Genomic DNA, 20,236 nt, shown 5'->3' with positions numbered 1-20,236 from the left:
AGGGGGTTGCACATTCTGACACCGATGTAACGTTTAGCTAACCTGACTAGGCTGACTCCGCCAGATTGCGGCAGTATTGAGTTGACAAGTTCCCTCCTCCTGCCTGGGGAAGCAGGAGGAGGAACTCACTGTCAGGTTAACGTTTAGAACCCCAACCTGGAATCGTGCACAGCACACTGATCTCCAACTCAGCAGACCACGAGACCAGGCAGGCAACAAGCCACGCTAAGAGAGATAGTCTAGGGTTGCAGTTGCACCACCTCACACTAAGTTTAAAGTTCAAATTTAGCCTAGCTATAGCCTAAATGGCTTTTTAGTAATGCAAACGTCTTGACTTAAAAGCCATAAGCTATATAGTTATATGCTATTGGCTCGTGTTGTTTCGAATTTGTACTTTCTATGCCGGGTTACTGCACTGGTTTTCACCAGCGCGACGCGTTTCTGACATCTCCTTTGAGATAGGGTGAGAAGTCACGTGAGAGAGACTTGGAGTAGAGTCGCTGTTTCTTCACCTGGAAAGGAGCCAGCTTAGGTGGTTCGGGCATCTGGTTAGAATGCCTCTCGACTCTCTCGAGTGTCTCCCTATAGTCTCTAGGGAGAACCTTGATGTATGTCCCACTGGGAGGAAACCCTGGGGCAGAACAAGGATGAGATGGAGGGATTATATTGACTCACTGGCCTTGGAACCCCATGAGGACGTTAATAATGTTGCTCTGAAGAGGGAAGTCTGGAGCTCTCATGACTCATGGTGGAGCTGTTGCCCCATCGACCCGACTACGGATAAGCGGTTGAAGATGGATGGATGGATGCAAATGTTTGAGAATGGTTGTGTGAAAGCCAGGAGCTAGAAATGTGCAGACCATTTCAATGTTTTCAGTCAGCTGTATTTGATTGAGCAATACATTTTGGTGGGATATATTACGGTTTCACCCAAACAATCTAAAGGTCACAGCCTCACAGGGAATTCCTATGCCGATGACTTATTGTCAACTTAAAGATAGATTTGGTGTTGATTGAATAATACAATACAATGCAGTCCCCCACACATGCTTCAAAAAGTCCACCATTGTGCCTGTATTCAAGAATGCTTCCCAGTGCTGACCTGCAATTATACTATATTGCTATTATAGTTGCTTATAAGCTTTATCTTTTTGATTGATTGATTGATTTATTACCAGTTTGCAGAATTACAGTACATTTCAAGTACAACTCAATACAAAAACTGTTAACTATGAAACCATAAAGCATTACACTTGTTTACAACAGGGCCCACCATTTTCAATTAATCAAAACATAGACGTACGAATATACACTATACCAAAAACAGGAAATCATCATAGAGGAGGTAAAAAGGGGGAAAAAACCACATACAGTGAGGGGGGAAAGGGGTAGGTGGGGGATTCAGATTTTACGGGGGCCAGTTTCGAAATGCAGCCGTCCGTAGGTGGCCTTTGAGAGCAGTTTTGAAGGAGTCAACGGATTTCCATGTCTTAATGACTGTTATGAGCGTTCCATATTTTGGTGGCATAGGAGCAAAATGAATTTAGTCCCTTGTTTGCGTCGAATCTGGGTTGCACATGGTTTGTTGAACTCCCTCTGGTGTTGTGGGTGTGGACTTCGTTCGAAGTATTTAGACAGGTGCATGGGTATCTTGGTGGTGTAGCGAATCTTGTGATGCTGTACTCTGTCGTCAACCCTAAGCCATTCCAGCCTGTCAAAGTGGGCAGGGGTGAGGTGGGTTCGGGGAGTGAAGTGAGGCCAAGTAGTAGCCTGGCTAGTTTGTTTTGGGAAGTCCTGGAGCCTTGCTGTAAGGGTGCTTAGAGGTGCTGTGGTACCATCACATATTGTTTTACCACATAATTGTTTTACCATCACATATTGTACTTATAGCCTATATAGTGCCCCCTATAACATTCATGTTATTTAGCTTGTAAGATAGTAGGCTCTGTCTGATAACTATTATTTTGATAGCCTATGCCTATCTATATCCTGTTATGGTTCAACTTGTCAATGTCCTTGCAGTTATAACTATGAGTCGGATCACTGTGTGCTTTGGCAGAACCATACCACCATATTGTTTCTCCCCATGACATAATGTAGGGCTACAACATGTCAACATCCCTCCAGACAGTGTTGTACAAAAGCAGCAAAGACACCTGTCACCTGTGTGTGTGTGTGTGTGTGTGTGTGTGTGTGTGTGTGTGTGTGTGTGTGTGTGTGTGTGTGTGTGTGTGTGTGTGTGTGTGTGTGTGTGTCTTCCTGGGCTACTCTCCCAAAACCACTGGATACATGACACAGCCCAGGCAGGCAACCCATGCAGCCAGCCTGGTGGAGATCTAAATAAATAATATTTATATATATATATATAAATAAATAAATAAATAAATGACGCTTATTGATGCACTGCCACAGTTCCACTGATCGATGCGAACTCAATCAAAAGTTTCAACCAATCAGCATTGTTATATTTGGAGCTGGCAGGCGAAAAGGAAGCGAGTGTGCGCGAGACTGGGCAACTGCGTCGACCAGTCAAGTGGTTATAGAGAAATTGGTTGTGTATCGAATCATGTGACACCAGCGGTCGCTGTAATCCTCGGCAAATGCATAGATAGGTACATTAGTGAAATTGTTCGAGTTGTTCTAATGAGAGACAACAGCAAGTCACGTGTGTAAAGGACTGTGCTTTATGTTCGGTGGTTGTACAGTCCAGTCATAAACACATGAAAAGCATTCTCAGACTGACAAGCTCTCAGCCGGCGGCCACAATTTTACAGCGACCGCTGGCGCCACTTATTTCGACGCGTCACCGATTTCAGCGCAACGCCGCTGCTTGTGCTGCTGTCACGAGCCCAGTTCAGGCAAAACGGAGAGGAGGACTGGTGAATTACAATTGAATTGACATCAATTATTGACAGCCTGGTTATTTACCACATTCTTTTAACCAGCCGTCAAAGATAACTGGAATGCAAATAGAATATCGCTGTATGGAAATCGATACATTTTACTGGCTGGTTAACGTGCACCGTCAAGTGGGTGATATGTACTAACATCATTTTGAATGATATCGCTAGCCAGCTAGAAGCTAGCTGTTTAGCTAGTCCTGGCCGTGCGTGACTCTCTCCAAGAAGATAAGTTGTGTCGTTTTCCAGGGTCTTTATTTTGATTTCCCACCGGGTGGATTATCTGACCGAGGTCTCCTGTGAAACATCCCCGCGGCGACCCCCGGTTTGACGTCCGACAAGCGTTGCTCCAGTCCAGGTACTGTCGCTGTCCCGCGGCCAGCGGAACACACGGGAGAAGCGGAAGGATTGAATGAAATAGCTCCGCTGTAGCTTTAGCTTTTTAGCTCCCCGCTTGCTAGCGGATCCGCTGAACAGCTTGATTAATCTGGCAGTGGCAGCTAGATAATATATATAGATGCTAGTCAAGTTAGCATTCACACTGAGCCTGTTAATAGCTAATTATAAAGTTGTAGCAAACGGCGGGGCTGCTAAGTGGTTAGCTTTACGACTTAATTAGCGGGCTTCTAGATAAGCTAATCCTTCATCACATTCCGTAGTACGACGACTGTGTCGCTCGCCGACAAGAGCTACTACGGCGCTTCGCTTAGATAGTTTCTATTCGGCAGGCGACGCCGTGGTGCTATACTGCCACCATGGCTCAATAATAAGCCCGTGTTTGGTTGACGTTAGCTGTAGCTTCTTCCACGTTAAGTCCAGTATGTAAAAACCTGACCGTGACCCAACATCAATTCATTTTGTATTTGTGTTGTTGGGTTAAAGGCCGGAGGAGTGAGGACAGAAAGCTGCGAAAATGCCGGCTGTGTCGAAGGGAGATGGAATGCGCGGATTAGCGGTGTTCATTTCGGACATAAGAAACTGTAAGTAACCTTGTTGTGTTATGCATTTCCACATGCCAGGCTGTTCTTGCTCCTGACGTTGATATTGGTTCTGTTCATCTTGTTAAAAATGTCACCTGGGGCTGGGGTCATTTTGCTGTTTCCCATTTGCTACATACTATATACCGTCCCTCAATGGGTCGTGTTTTTGTGTGGTGACTAGTTGGCCACTTGAGTGCCTAACCACTATCCAGTAACGTGCCAGTTAAGCCAAGGATTACTATCTTTCTTCTGCTGTAGTAAGAAGTAACGGGTAGTAAAGCGTGTCCTTCTGTTTTCCTAGATTATATTCTTATCAGGCTGTCGCATAATTGGTGGCACTAAGGTCATGATCTTGAGTATTAAACAACGCTACACCTATCAAAAATGTCCAGGTACCACAAAAACAAGATGAGTAGCATACAGTTTATGTGTTATAAGCAGTCCGCCTTTACATGCACATGTATTCTCAGATGTATAGCAGAGCTCATGGTTGACAAAAGTGTACCATACATGACTTTGACCTGACCATGAAACGGTACCAACACAGCCCCAATATAGTCGGGAAGAAATAATGAAACCACTGTCTTCTATGTTCTCTGACTTTACCACACACAAAACCACACTTCATAGTAACCCTAACGATACAGGACGATAGTGCACTGTAATTTGACACTGTGGATCATCTATTCTACACCATCAATTTCCCATTACCTACTCACTTCACTACATCTTCTAATTAAACCACTTTACTTTCAGCCTTGGACCAGCCTGTCTTGTCAACCCTGACAGTGCAAATCTTAGTGCTGCGAGTTTTGCACCTGTTTTGTTTTGTCATTTTCACAAAAAATTGAAGTTATACAGTATATACTTCCATAATTACAGGCCCAGATTTAAATTGTTGGATCGGCCAGCAGTTTCCACGTGCCAAAGAATTAAATGGGTTGACTTGATTGTGATCATTATCCCAGTTTTTACATACCCTAGTTATGTGCCAGCAGCAATGGCCTTGCAAGACAATAGTAACGATTCTGGACCACTACTGTCCTACGGATGGCTGCAATTCGAAAATGGCCCCCAAAATCTGAACCCCCCCCCCCTTTCCCCTTCACTGCATATGTTTCTTTTCCCTTTTTGCTTCCTTTATGATGAATTCCTGTTCTGTTCTTTAACTATATAGAAGTGTCTATTTGTACGTCTCTAAATGTTTTGATGAATTGAACATGGTGGACCCTCTTGTAAACAAGTGTAATGCTTAATTGGGTCGTCCACTCACAGTTAACAGTCTTTGTATTGAGTTTGTGCTTGAAATGTACTGTAATTCTGCAAACTGTTAATAAATATTTCAATCAATCAATCAATCTGTAATTTATAATCTTGTATGTTAAATCTGCAGTACAGTTCACAGAGAAGATTGTGTGCACATCTCAATGCCTATATTCTGGCCAGGTGCTAGATGTCAGGCTGTCTTCTTTGAATCTGCAGTACAGTCAGAAGAACCATAGTTAAATTAGTGAGTCACAGTCAGTGTTCATTGATCAGTTCTCGGATTCTTGTTTTGATTGTCATAGTCTTACTGCTACTACTGTCCCAACTGAGGTTTATTGGTGGCTATTGTCATTGTTGACAGTGACACTGATGTAGATTACACTATGGTGCTCATTCAGGGGTAATGGATTGTGCCCCAGTTCCTAGTTTGACCAACTTAGAATGTACCTGTCTACTCACCTGTCTACTCTTTCTGGAACATTCTATGTTCTATCTCTCCATTTTCTTGCCATATGCATGCTGCTGTTAGCTATTCAGTAGCTCACTAGTCATGACAACACTCAGCTTCCCAAGACAACCATCCCTGCTACTTACTTAGCATTATTTTAGCCTTGTGTTTCTGTTCCCCTTTCTCACTACTAAACCCAGCTTACTATCCTTATATTTTCTCGTCATTCATTCTTTAAAGTTGTCTTTTTCCCCCTCATAATAAATCTTTGCCTTTTCATGTTCATTTAAATAATATACTTAAAGGTCATGCCATAATTTTGTTATTCAAGTTCAAGTCTTCTTTATTCGAATCACCAAAAAAAATGGCCATGCTGAGTCGCTGACTGTGCCTTGTTTCTCTTCCTCCTTCCTAGGTAAGAGCAAGGAAGCTGAGATCAAAAGGATTAATAAGGAGCTAGCCAACATTCGCTCCAAGTTCAAAGGGGACAAGGCGCTTGATGGCTACAGCAAGAAGAAGTATGTCTGTAAACTGCTTTTCATTTTCCTGCTGGGACATGACATTGACTTTGGACACATGGAAGCTGTCAACCTGCTCAGCTCCAATAAGTACACAGAGAAACAAATAGTAAGTCGTGTGTGTGTGTGTGTGTGTGTGTGTGTGTGTGTGTGTGTGTGAGAGAGATAAAGAAAGAGATAGAAACTTCAACTCTTATTTATCCCTCTCATGTTCATTGTCCAAAACCAGTGCTCATTCTGTGAATAGTATACAAGTTCTGCTCATGCAATTTCTCTTTAAAGGGGAATACCAAACATTTTACTGTCATTATACCTTTCCAGTTCTAGGAAACAATTATTTATTTCCACACAACAGCTCTAAGGTACAGTATATTAATGACATAGTAAAATGTTGAAAATGAGTGGAATTCCCCTTTAACCTAATTCAACCTAATTCAAGGGTCACAACTGTCTGTTGACAGAACTAGAGATCATTGACCTGGCTGTCCTGATTGCTAGGAAGCGCCCACCCTTCTAGAACTAGTTTGATGATGTATTGCTGTATATTACAGTATGAAATTGAGGTTGGGCATATAAAGGAAATTTAGATCAAAGGTTGACCTTATTGTGCATCTCAGCACATTATGCCCTTTCCAGCCTTGAGCTGTTTTAGTAATGGCAGTAATATGAGTCTTCCATTCTTCCTCTCAAGAAATGTACACTGAATGTTGTTCACTTGCCATTTTCAACTGTGTAAATTCTGCCAGTTGTTCCATTTAAAGTTCTGGATAAACCGAGGAAATTCAATCAACAATATCTCAGTTGATGTATTATGTTATTGGTGCCTGGTATGAAGTCAGCAACAATGCTGTGTTTGGCATTTTCCATTGTTCAATTGTCCATTATTCTTGTGCCACCACATGAGTGTGAAACTCATAGAGCAGACCAGTGTCTAGTTCTTAAAGGGCTTAGTCAGACATGGTAGTACCACAGGCCTTGTCACTGAAGATTATTGCATAACATACGGTAAAATCATGAGGATTTGAGGAATAAACTACAGATTAGTTCAAAGCCTAACGTTCTTTTCTCCTTCCTTCAAATTATTATTTTGAGTAATAGACTAATAGTACAGATCACCTGAAAATGGTCTCATTCCCATGATGTAAGAAACAACTTTATAGTTGGGGAAATGGGAACTCAGCAAACCCATTGAACTTGAGCTTAGTAACATAACGGGTTGTTATACTGAATCTCAGGATTTATACTGAATCTCAGGACTATGGACATAAAGTACAATAATTATTACAGAGCAAAACCAACACTTTCTAATAACAATGTTTTACTTACTAAACAAAGGGTTATCCCTAATTTTATATTCTGAAGTTATGACACGTTTTAGCCTACCTCCTTTCTTTCATAGTTAGCTCTGTCTAGTGTCTTTAGAGTAAAATTCTGAGATTATTGATCTTTTCAGTAATTCTTTATAAGCTTATATAGCGAGGTGAGCAGTCAAAACCCCACATGCAAGAGTTTGATAAAGTTGAGTGTGCTGTATTTGAAAGTAGAACATGCATGCACCTAATGCCTAATGTACACTACAGGAGTTTTGTCCCTGGACTATATATCAAGAAGAGAGTTTGTAAATCTGTCTGCAGAAGGACTGTCATTTAAACATAAACGTAGCGTCAGGCATTTATCATGATGGGGATAAAATGTGGAACAAGATCTCAGTTTGTGCTGAATATAAACGTCTCCGTAGCACCTACCTGGCACACTGTTGCTGTGGCAACTTGATACAACTCGAGCTCTTGAAAATACTTTGAATATCCTGTGATCTGCAACCTTGCTATAATTCTCTGTCCTTCGTAAATGACTTGCTGTGTGATCTCTCAACGATTTTTAAAAGACGATCATTAGATCATTAGTTCGTTAGATGTGCAGTGTTGGACAGTAAAAGTGTGCACTTGGCATTAGCTGCTGTGGCTACTTTATTTCCATTCTGTAGCTGCCAGACAATTTGTGACAGGAAGAGAGGAAATGTTGAGGAAGCAGAACAGTGTTCAAAACCCAAGTGGTTGCAGTACAGACCGCCCAGGCCGCCACACCAGCTGAGGATACACAATTCAATCATGTTTGATTCCCACAACCACAACTTACTATTCATTTAACCACTTGAACCCAAGCCTCCCTTTTCTGGGTATGTCATAATAATAGGTGATCATTCCACGGAAATGGCACCTCTATAAGCTTGATGGTACTAAAAATTGAACCAAAATGGACCGGGTCCATCTAGGTAATATTGTAAACTCTTGAGGTAAATTAAGGGGGGGTTTTGCTGTGATAAATACTCTGTCAGATAAGACAGTTCTTTCATACGACTACTCCAAACAAAGCATTATTGATAGCGGGTGAAATATAGGTTTAGTTCAAACCACACCAATGATGGGTCGCCATGCAACTCTTTGCATCCTAACGGTTGAGAGTAGACGCATGTAGTTGCAACCAACCATTGAATTGAACAAATTGAATCACTTGCGTCGACATGCGCAGAAGTGCAACAGGACATATCACACCGCGGGGACAAACGCTAAACCATTTTGTTGGGTCTCGAGTCTCGACCCATTGGTGTGGTTTGGGCTTTAGACATTGGCATTCATGGGCTGACTTGTCCGAAGCCAAGAATAGCCACTCTGCAATCTCAGAACGTGTCATGGATGTGTCACTTTGTGAGCTTGCAGATTTGCTATTTCTGACGAGCAACGCAGCATATTGTTGCTGTCAGGCAGAAACCAGCGAACTGTGTTCTCAGGTTTTATACAAAAGTAGTCTTGTTTTTGTAAAAAGTCACACCCATGTGAAGTAAGGGGTGCTCTTATCATCATCATCGTACTGATTCGTACATCATCATGACGTTATAAATAGACACTATGTCTATTTGCTCAGACACTATGACGTAAAATTGCCCATTCATTGTCAATGGGAATTTAATGTTTGTGGACACACACCAAAAGCTGGACATAGGAGGGGCTAGTGCCCCTCAAAAAAAGAAAGAAACGATAACATTGTTTGCCCAGGAAAAGAGAATGAATGCCTTGTTCGACGTAAAAAACTTGTGTGAAGTGAGATACAACATACATCAAATTCCGTGCTCAGCCAATCAGCTGAGCACATTCCGTGCTTAAACGGACAGACAGACAGACAGACAAATGGTATTGATATAGAGATATCGTTATCGACCACTGCATTTCAAGCGCTGGGAGTATTGTAATCCATAATAATAATAATAAACGTTAGATGCACATGCACAATCATTCAGCTACTACAAATATTACTACTATATTGGATTTGTGTTAACCGAGACTAGGAAAACTGAGAGTGAGACAAACAGACTGTGTGTAGGATACAGACGGTAGGAATGCCGAAAGGAAGACATTGTTGGTTGGTGAGATTGACAGTAGTAATGCTGAAAGAGACATGGACGAGAGGAAATTTGAGAGGGAGATGGTGTAGGAGAGACTGTAGGAAAGCTGAGGAGAATTGTGTTGAAACAGACAGTAGGAGCGCTGAGGAGGAAATGGTAACGGATTCTTCCAGGTGTTTCTATGTTTAAAGAAAACATATTTGTCGGCGAAAACATACTTTTCGCCGACTTAAACTATTTTCGCTGTAGTATCTTTACCTAAACTTGGTGCTGCATTTTGTTTTGAGAGCCTGCTCTGCAGTCCGTGCTGACTGTGGAGATGCAGTCTACTATTTCTCAACGCCTGGCATTTGAGGTTGGAAGTATCTTTTAAATTAAATTGGGTATGCGGAGACAATGTATGCATGCAATTTTACAGACAATTTACAATTTAGGCATTTAGCAGACGCTCTTAATCCAGAGCGACTTACATTAAGCAAGAACAAAAAGCATGGGGAATACATCACATAAAAACATTTATCATGAAACATGCGTAAGCTAAGAAAGTAACAGTGGAATATCTATAATGAAACTATACATATAAGCTATACATCTATACTACTATGATATACATTATGTACTATGACGTGCTATGACTACATACAATGCACTTATGCTGTTTACATAACATGCTATAAGTCTGTATCAAATGCTATCTAAGTCTACAGAATTGCTATCTAAGGGGGTGGGGTAAAGAGATGGTACAACCCCTTGTTTTTATATTTACCCCTCCCCATCCACCCACCATCTTCCCCACGAGGCCAGACATGCAAACAACAATATATATATACAATTATACATGTGTAAAAACAATAAGTTTACTTCACTTAACTGCTAGCTTTTCAAACATTTTGCAAAAGCTCCACGTTTCATGTTTATCAAGGTTCTCGGAGAAGTACTGTGAAGTGTAAGTTAAAGCTGGGTGGTTTGTTTTTTCTGTGGTTCCTTCACTGTTAGTGTGATCAGAGGTGAAATAGCATGCCGCTTGTTGCTCTGTCCAGCTGTCTGACTCAGCACACGACAAACACTGAAGACCAGCACTGTCAAACGTCAACACACTGTCAACACACTCTAATTCTCTCTCTCTCTTGCCCCATCTCTCCCTTTCCTCTTGTTCACATTCCCCATTTCCTCATGCCCCCCCACCCCCCACACACACACTTTTATTCTCTCTCTGTATCCATTCTGCATGACCTCACATTGCCTCATCTGTTTGTCTAACTCTTTCATCCCTTTCCTCTTCCTGTTGGTGAACCCCTCCCCTTTCTTTTCATATTCTCTTGCTCTCTCATCCATCTTGCCGTGGGCTTTATTTTGCTTCACCTGTTTATGCCCAATTTCCTGTCCATTCTGTCTTCTCCAACTTTGCTTTCTGGGGGATATTTCTTATCTCCTTGCTTCCGTGACCTCTCCACCTATTATACGACCAACAAACTCCTGCACCCTCGCTCCTTCATCCATCTCCATGGCTTCCTCCCTCTCCATTTCTCTTATCACTTGCTTCCCTCTGCCCTATCATGCTCTTCCCCCCCCCTGCAGGGCTACCTGTTCATCTCTGTGCTGGTCAACAGCAACAGTGAGCTGATCCGTCTCATCAACAACGCCATCAAGAATGACCTGTCCAGCCGCAATCCCACCTTCATGTGCCTGGCCCTGCACTGCATTGCCAACGTGGGCAGTCGCGAAATGGCCGAGGCCTTTGCCGGAGAGATACCCCGCATCCTGGTCGCCGGGTAAGGCACGGGTGCCGGGTGGTGAGAATTCAGATAGAGGTGGTTGTGTAAAACAGACATATTGCTACATGTGAGTGGGATGCATAGGGACACGATGTTGGGGAGGTGAAGGCATTGGAATGTCTTCGCTTTCGCATTTCACATACCTTACAAGACCTTCACAGAGCATGTCAAGAGACTTAACTCACAGGCATTCAGCATAGTCCATTCAAACAGAATAGTGTAGGTTTTTTTGCTTAACTAATGCAGTACCCACTAGTACAGATACACACACATAGATTAATTTATACTGTAGATAATAATCGTAATCATACAATGGTGTCGCTCACCAAAAATAATGAAAATATGTCTACGAGCTTGTAGATTAGTAGGTCAGTAAGGGGTTGACACTAAGGTCTCACAGGCACTTGCCCGTCTGGCCAGTACAAGTCATGTATAAGTCATGCCCACTTGCCCAAAAAGTAAATTATAAAATGATACGTAAAATGTGACTGTTCAATTTAACATTTTTGTTTAACCTTCTGGGGCTGTGCAATAAAAGTGTAATGCCTCCATTTTCTTTTACATCTATGAATATGACTACGGGTTCATATTTGTTATTTTATGTTAAGTGCAGCAACAGTGAAAATAGCACATTGTAGGTAAACAGTGCTCTTATTTTACATTCCACAGACCAGAAGACAGCGATCTGGCCATGTTCAGGTGTTTAAACAGATATCTCCTGTTTATAGACGGTTGCATCCCCTCTCAAACAAGCACTTGACCGGTTGGGCAACCTGAAAGCAAACTCCACCTGCCCTAAAGTTTTATTTGCCTGCCAGGGGCTGGTGGGTAACCTTAGTGTCAACGCATGCGGCTTTTGTCCTCATAAAAAGGGCGTTTTTGAGGCTTGTGTAGCCAGCTCATGTGTATGAACGTACTGGCCCACAGTGACACCATGGACAGTGTGAAACAGTCTGCAGCCCTGTGTCTGCTGCGGTTGTACAAGACCTCCCCTGACCTGGTGCTGATGGGCGAGTGGACGTCCCGCGTTGTGCACCTCCTCAACGACCAGCACATGGTGAGACCAAGGCCCTGCAATGATTTCCTCTGTTATGCTGTTCCTCTTTATACCACCTGGGGTCCTCAGTAACTTTGTAGCTAAAGGCAGAGTGATGCTGCCTGTTACAGTGTGGCTCAGAAGACTGTCATGGACAAAGCCTTATGATGATAGAGAGTTATGAGACACGGATAAACACAACTGGAGAAAAGTTTCTTTCAGACAGTCAGTGAGCCAGAAAAAAATGATAAACAATGTTATCGTTTTTTTAAATAAAATGTGGTCAACCAATAGCATATCGATTCAACAACTAACCAGTTAACCGTGTCTGCTGTGTTGCTATCCTGTGAGGAATACGCTTCTCTTTGTGTCTTAATCTGGACCCTTTTCTCTATTCGTCTCTCTTTATTTGTTTTTCTGTGTCTGTTCTCTCCAGGGAGTAGTGACAGCAGCTATCTCTCTCATCACGTGTCTCAGCTCGAAGAACCCAGACGAGTTCAAGACCTGCGTGTCCCTGGCTGTGTCCCGGTTAAGCAGGGTGGGTGTCTGTGTATGTATGTATGCCATAGCATTATGCTCAAAGCTGTCTATAAAGGCACAAAGGATTCGTCCGTGTGACATCAACGACGAATCCTTGAACATGTGACAAGCTTAACTTGTCTCCACTGTTTATAAAATCCTGGTGATGCGAGATTGCCTGCGCATATTTGTACAATTCATAAACGGCTTCTTGCGTACATGGTCCGCATACCGGTGGTTGGGGTCTTAACATTTTACTACTGTGTGTGTGTGTGTGTGTGTGTGTGTGTGGAGTTAAGTCTTTGATCCACAACGATATGTCATACTCCAAAGAGACGTAATTCGAATTGTGGAGAAAAATACGGCATCCCTTCACAGAAGGGATGCCTTCACTCTGAGGATAACCATACTATCTCCTCTTTCTCAGATTGTGTCGTCAGCCTCCACCGACCTACAGGACTACACATACTACTTTGTCCCGGCACCGTGGCTGTCCTGCAAGCTGCTGCGTCTGCTGCAGTGCTACCCACCGCCGGAGGATGGCGCGGTCAAGGGCCGCCTGGTGGAGTGTCTGGAGACCATCCTCAACAAGGCCCAGGAGCCACCCAAGTCCAAGAAGGTGCAGCACTCCAACGCAAAGAACGCCATCCTGTTTGAGGCCATCTCGCTCATCATCCACTACGACAGGTGGGGCCTGCTCAGCGAAACATGATATTCACTCCACGCTTTAGAGCCATTCATTCTAATGAGTCTCTCTAGAATCTTAGCTCTTAAGCCTGTGGGTGACGAAAATGGCTAATCACAGGTGCCGGAAATAGCTGATTGGCAGCGAAGCATATTAATTAAGCATTACTCTGTAGTAACTGAACTGAATGAGGATGCTTGGAGGATCCTATGTTATGTCATCACATTGCAAATGTTATATTGGTGCTTGCTTGCAGGCTTATAATGCGGGACATTCCCACAAACGGATTCAACGTGAATCCGCTTGCAGAGATCTGACTGCCGCCTGTCTGACATTTGAATGGCCACCTGTGGGTCCTGGAACCCGGCATTACATTGAAAACCTAGTTCCATCACTTGTTTTTTTGTCCTCAGTGAGCCTAACCTGCTGGTGCGGGCCTGTAACCAGCTGGGCCAGTTCCTGCAGCATCGGGAGACCAACCTGCGCTACTTGGCCCTGGAGAGCATGTGCACGTTGGCCAGCTCTGAGTTCTCCCATGAGGCTGTCAAGACGCACATCGAGACCGTTATCAATGCCCTCAAGGTTGCTCCCATCTCTGAAAACGCACGCACACACACATGCATGCACACACACCAAGTATCTTTTGGAATTGTGATGTCTTGATTGTATCATATTTTGTCTAAACTTTCATAGTTGCACAATTCAACTATTTCCATTTCTTTGATAAAAATCAGACTTGTTAAGAGTACAGGTTGGAAGAGGAAGCAGTAGATAGATAGACAATTTCTTTGGAATGATTTCCTTTACACTGCTGAAACAATGTAATATAAATGTATATTTGTCACTCGAGAATCTGATTGGCCTGACATTTGAATGAATGATTTGTTCCAACATCATAAATAATAATAATACAGGCTTTAATAATAATTTGTTTTTTATTTTTAATTCATACAAAGCCTCAGTAAGGCTTTAGGGCAGGCCAAGATATGTTTTATCTGTCTTTCATCATCTCAGTGAGTTGTACAATATATGGATAAAATGTCAGCATGATGCCAAGACATTCAGAGTTTTAGGTTTCATAGATTGGAGGACAACTGTTATGTGTGATTGATGTTATTATTTTATTGATGAACACATTTGTCTGATTCACAGTTTTCTTCATTGATATTTGTCATATTTAAATGTGGTAGGAATAATCATAGTATCTATTGTCTGGTGTCTGCGAGAGTTTCTATGACATATGGGTCTCTCTCTACAGACTGAGAGAGATGTGAGTGTGCGTCAGAGAGCAGCGGACCTGCTCTATGCCATGTGTGACCGTAGCAACGCCAAGCAGATCGTCGCCGAGATGCTCAGCTACCTGGAGACTGCCGACTACTCCATCAGAGAGGAGATGGTGTGTATGTGGTTTGCGCACTTCTGAAACCTGATTGTGAATTAAAATGTCTTTCCATCGACTTTCACTTGTGCACGTGTGTGGCACCTTTGACTGAAGAATTCACCCACCTTGTGGAAAAAGTTGAAATAAAGAAGAAATGATAATAAAGAAAGCAAGAACAATAGAACGTAACGCACAATACATGAGATTAGAATATTTCCTTGTGCCAAATTACCAGAAAAGAGTCTCCATGTCTAATCCATGCCCTTTGTCTCCTAATCCTTATTGCTATTGTACAGGTGCTGAAGGTGGCTATCCTGGCAGAGAAGTACGCCGTGGATTACTCATGGTACGTCGACACCATCCTCAACCTGATCCGCATCGCCGGCGACTATGTCAGCGAGGAAGTTTGGTATCGTGTCATCCAGATAGTCATCAACCGTGACGACGTGCAGGGCTACGCCGCCAAGACTGTGTTTGAGGTATGACAGATGGATGGATGGACAGAGTGTTTACGAACTGTTTAGAAACATCACAGTGTGATGGATACTGGTCAGAGGGGCCGTTATAAAAAGGTTATTTGATTCATGGGGGCTGAGGCGAGGGCTGTGACTGATTATTTAACTTGGCACCACGTCTTTGTTTCAGGCCTTGCAAGCCCCTGCCTGTCATGAGAACATGGTGAAGGTTGGAGGCTACATCCTCGGAGAATTTGGCAACCTCATCGCTGGCGACCCGCGCTCTAGGTATGTCGGAACCTCCCCATCACAAGTTGAAAATCGCAAGACCGTAGTACTGTTGTACTTCCTTTTTATCCTCATCACCCCCACCCCCCATGCTTATCTCTGCCCTTCACTCCTCCAGCCCCCTGGTCCAGTTCAACCTGCTCCATTCTAAGTTCCACCTGTGTTCGGTGCCCACGCGGGCCCTGCTGCTCTCGGCCTACATTAAGTTCATCAACCTGTTCCCTGAGACCAAGGCCACCATCCAGGAGGTGCTGCGCTCTGACAGCCAGATCCGCAACTCGGACGTGGAGCTGCAGCAGCGCGCCGTCGAGTACCTCAAGCTCTCCTCCATTGCCAGCACCGACGTCCTGGTCAGTTCAGTCAACCAACAATCAATCTAATGCTTGTTTTATACTAGGTTGTGTGCGCTGACTCAACCGTGACTTGTTGTGGGCTTATAGACCTGCTATTTTCTGTATAAATCAGGCTTCTCAGTAACGTAAGACTACCGGGCGAGAGTGGGGACTCCCTGTGCTCAAAGCGAGAACATCACTATACGATATATTATATCAATATCGTGAAGAGACTAGAGTTGGACTTTTGGATATTATTCAAGTAACATAAGACCGGACAGACAACAGATACAAGACGGATACAGGACAAACCAACAACAACAACACCAGTACTCAACATTCATGTAAAAATATATAAATGTCTGAAATACAATGTAAAACAAAACCCTCAAAATTGTCAATCAACAATAACTGAAATAAAATATATAGAAAAATACATTAAATAAAAATACAAAACAAAAAGAAAGGGGGGGGGGGGGAGATGGCCAATGACACCTGGCACAGGCTGGATCTGAGTCTGGATAGAACGTGGCTTGTCTGCTAGGGGATAAATGTAGTCTATGTAAAACCTTAAATTGTAACAAACCATGTCTAATACATATTGAGGATGAGTGTACCAGTGCGACTGCCATCTGCCAGGTAGAATCTGGTAAGTCCATACCCAACTCCTCCTCCCATGCCCCCTTCACACGTTCAAGTGACGGGGCAGCCACCCTCTGAAGGCAGTCATATAGCCTAGAAATTATGCCCCTGTCAACCGGATCCCAACTCAAACACTCGTCTACCCAAGTACTCGGTGGAGTTGTCAAAGAGAAATACTTTCCAACAAAGCTACGTACTTGTAAATACCTAAAGAAGTTTGACTATGAAATATTAAAAACCCGTTTAATTTGTTCAAAAGAAAGGAAGTGCCCCTCCTTGAATAGATCTTTCACACATTTAATTCCCTTTCCATGCCACTGCTGAAATGAAGGGTCTGTCAGAGATGGAACAAAATTGCAGTTTGCCCGAATGGGGGAGGTGACGAGTGCTTTTTTATATTTGAAGTGGGTTCTGAACTGAGACCAAAACTTCAGGGAACCTTGAACAACTGGGTTATTTGTCTTTTGACCTTTACTTAGAGGTAATTGGGCACATATCAAAGAGCCCAGTGATACCGGGCTACTTGCATGTTGTTCCATGCTCAACCACATCGGGGATTCATTCTCAGGTAGATCGAAGACCCAAAACATAAACATATGGATATTAGCTGCCCAGTAGTAATACAGATAATTGGGTAATGCTAGGCGACCCTCCTCCTTTCGTTGCTCTCTAGAAACTCTCTCCTTATGCGGGGCACTTTGCCATTCCAAATAAACGTGGATGTGTATTTATTAAGTTCCCTGAAAAAGGCCTTTGGGATAAATAATGGGATTGCCTGAAAGAGAAACAGAAACCTAGGCATAATAGTCATTTTTATCGAAGTTATCCTACCAGCTAGCGATAATGGGAGTGCTGCCCATCTTTCCATGTCCTGTTTAGCTTTTCGGAGTGTAGTTTTGAATTTTTTGTCAAAAAGATCATTATATTTATAGTTGGATTGTAAAAAAAAATGTATATTTTATATTTATGTAACGTTTTAATAGAAATAGAAAATTGGTTTTCTCTATAGAAATAATCATTTTTTCCTGCATCCAGTAGAAAAACAATTATTGAAGCCACTTCTCTCTCAGTTTTAGATTATGAGCAGGGCTGCACATAAGCGTTCCGCCAGCGTGCATGCGTCGTCAAAATTCAAAATGCGCTGTCAATCAAGCGCCGGGAAGCGCTTCTGCGTACCAACAGCCGGGGCCGCCTAGAACCAGTAATTCTGCCCTATTTGTTCTATGTTGGATCAGAACCCAGGCTAGTACCTACCAGACCCGCACGAATGACGTCCTGATGCTCAAGGGTCCTTTTGCTCAGACTAGGGTTGGGATTCGTTAGGATTTTAAGTTAGAGACAATTTAAAAGCAGTTGATTTGCTTGTAATTTGTAACTAAGTGCAGACAAATTGATTTTGTTTGATTTATGGCTATATAGTTAACGTGATTCATAAAATATCAGACAGACAGCTCGGTAGAAATGAGAAGTTTGTCTATTTTCTAATGTTACTAGCCTGGGGAAAGTGAACCAGCAGCCTGGTCGTCGTCGGCGTCATCATCAGCCTCTTCCCCCGAAGGCTGTGCTGCTGCTGCTGCTGCTACCACCTTTACATGAAATGATGGCATCACATTTTATGCACTTTGCGTGATAATTTCCCTCTCTTTGGAAGTATAACCATACTGATTTTTGTTGTCTCTTAGACATTTCTTTTCTACTCACTGCTGGCTCCGGTCGCTGCTGCTGAGTCGCTCTCGAGTCTCGAACATTCACTGCATGCATTCTTCCAGAAGTGGGTGTGCCGCGTATCCTCATTCCTCCCTGACCCCACTAACTCATGTACTGTAGGTGATGTGACATCACCACAGCCGCTTGTATGCATGCACAGACACAGCGGAGCTAAATGAAGACTGATGAGAACCGTTTGCGGAACCGTTCATAAAAATATTTACCGGCTCCGGATCCGCAACCTGGTCTGAAACGGACCCGGTTCCGAATCCCAACCCTAGCTCAGACAGAACTAGGCAAGACAGCATTCAGTCAGTACCCCCTCTGCTTGGAATGAGCTCCAGAAGTCCTTAAAACTCAACATTTTTGTTGAGGGCAAGCCCTCAGGAAATGAGGTCAACTGTGCTCTGAGTTGAAATAAAGGTTATGGTGATGATATTAGCATATCGAAAGTTATTTATGATATTATATTTTGTCCATCGCTATGGGTCAAAAATACTGTCTCCGTGTGTCCACAGGCCACAGTCCTGGAGGAGATGCCACCCTTCCCAGAGAGAGAGTCCTCCATCCTGGCCAAGCTAAAGAAGAAGAAGGGACCCGGTGTCGTGGTAGTGTCGGATCTGGAGGAGGGCAAGAGGGAGGGAGGAGAGCTGAACGGAGGCGAAAGGGGCCCAGACTCATCAGTCATGGCTGGCGGCTCAAACGCTGTAAGTTGAGAAATTATGTGCAGTGTTAATTTTGTCGACCTTTTTCCACTGACAAACTAAGCTATTATGACTAAAACTATGACTAAATATACTGAACTCAACAAATAATACTAGTGGAGAAGAGATCGAGTAGAACTCAATCAATGTTATGCTTGACTGTGTGCAGGTGTCAATCTACAAGCTCACAGCGTGTTGCAGTGCAACACATTGTGAGCTTGTAGATCTTCTATTTTCGGCACACACCAGATAGCTGGGGAGCCAGCCACCCAAAACATTAGTTTTGCATGGAAAACACTCCTTGGCCCAAATACGGCCATATCCACTTCAGAATCATGAAAACCCCCTAGTTTGACATGACATTTAGCCTTATATTGGTTGTCTATGGTGTGGTATGCAAAAATGGCCATAACTTTTTTTTGCAATGTTTCCGGCAGAGCAGTCCTCTCATTCTGTGGACCTTAATGACCAAGTGAATAGAAAAAACACAAATAAAAAGTATGTCATGACATCACAGCTTTTGGGTCTGTGGCTCCCCGGCTAGGAGAAATTCATTGTGTAGTGATTGTACACACACCTCCTCGCTCATGCAATCCTGTGTTTTCCAGTCCACTCCCTCTCCATCGGCCGACCTGCTAGGCATTCGCTCCTCCGTTCCCATTGGATCCGCGGCGCCCAGTGCCGGCAGCCTATTAGTGGACGTCTTCTCCGAGGCAGGGCCCGCCGCCTCCTCCGCCGGTGTGAACGATGACGGCTTCCTAAGGTGAAAGTTCACGCCACTACGAGAGAGAGCTGGGTTTAGAATAAAGTAGTGTGTTTGTGCAGCTACCGAACTACCAGATAATGTTGCTGAGATGCCAGAGGGAATGGCAAAGCAATTGATGTTCATTTTTTCAAGTGAGCCTTATTAACATAGTTCTGTGATGGAGAAAGGATGAAAGGATTGTTCTCTTTGTGTGTTTTCATTTCCTTCCTAAAAGAGCTGTGTAAATAGCTGCTAATTAAGTGTTTAAGGGCCTCTGTTTGTGAGACACGCTGGTCGTCTGTCTCTCGTCGTCTCTTGGCTGTCGGTCTCTTCTCTGTGTTTGTGTAATCTGTGTCTGTTCTTTATCTTGCTATGTATGTGACTGTCTTTCTCTCTTGCCTTGTGTTTTTCTTTTCTTTTTTTGTCTCTCCCTCCCTTCACTTCCCTGTGTGTGT

The 20,236-nt window shown here is 43.3% G+C and overlaps 1 protein-coding gene across 3 annotated transcripts in view; it reads left to right on the top strand.

Annotated features, from left to right (window-relative positions):
* The first annotated feature begins 2,848 nt into the window (after window positions 1-2,848).
* Window positions 2,849-20,236, top strand: part of ap2a1 (adaptor related protein complex 2 subunit alpha 1) — a 28,719-nt gene continuing 11,331 nt past the window's right edge. For all 3 annotated transcript variants that reach the window (XM_080776909.1, XM_080776908.1, XM_080776910.1), the window contains exons 1-14: window positions 2,849-3,258; window positions 3,783-3,880; window positions 6,010-6,221; window positions 11,091-11,284; window positions 12,215-12,344; window positions 12,760-12,861; window positions 13,270-13,529; window positions 13,941-14,109; window positions 14,786-14,923; window positions 15,205-15,387; window positions 15,554-15,651; window positions 15,770-16,001; window positions 18,851-19,039; window positions 19,645-19,799. In XM_080776909.1, coding sequence (XP_080633035.1) covers window positions 3,814-3,880; window positions 6,010-6,221; window positions 11,091-11,284; window positions 12,215-12,344; window positions 12,760-12,861; window positions 13,270-13,529; window positions 13,941-14,109; window positions 14,786-14,923; window positions 15,205-15,387; window positions 15,554-15,651; window positions 15,770-16,001; window positions 18,851-19,039; window positions 19,645-19,799 — 2,129 coding nt within the window. In that variant the 5' untranslated portion in view covers window positions 2,849-3,258; window positions 3,783-3,813. The remainder of the gene's footprint in view (window positions 3,259-3,782; window positions 3,881-6,009; window positions 6,222-11,090; window positions 11,285-12,214; window positions 12,345-12,759; window positions 12,862-13,269; window positions 13,530-13,940; window positions 14,110-14,785; window positions 14,924-15,204; window positions 15,388-15,553; window positions 15,652-15,769; window positions 16,002-18,850; window positions 19,040-19,644; window positions 19,800-20,236) is intronic.

Source organism: Protomyctophum bolini, assembly GCF_963924005.1.
Source record: "Protomyctophum bolini genome assembly, chromosome: 11".
Lineage (NCBI taxonomy): Eukaryota > Metazoa > Chordata > Actinopteri > Myctophiformes > Myctophidae > Protomyctophum > Protomyctophum bolini.
The sequence above is the reverse complement of the archived record's forward strand: the minus strand, read 5'-3'. Positions and strand labels throughout refer to the sequence as shown.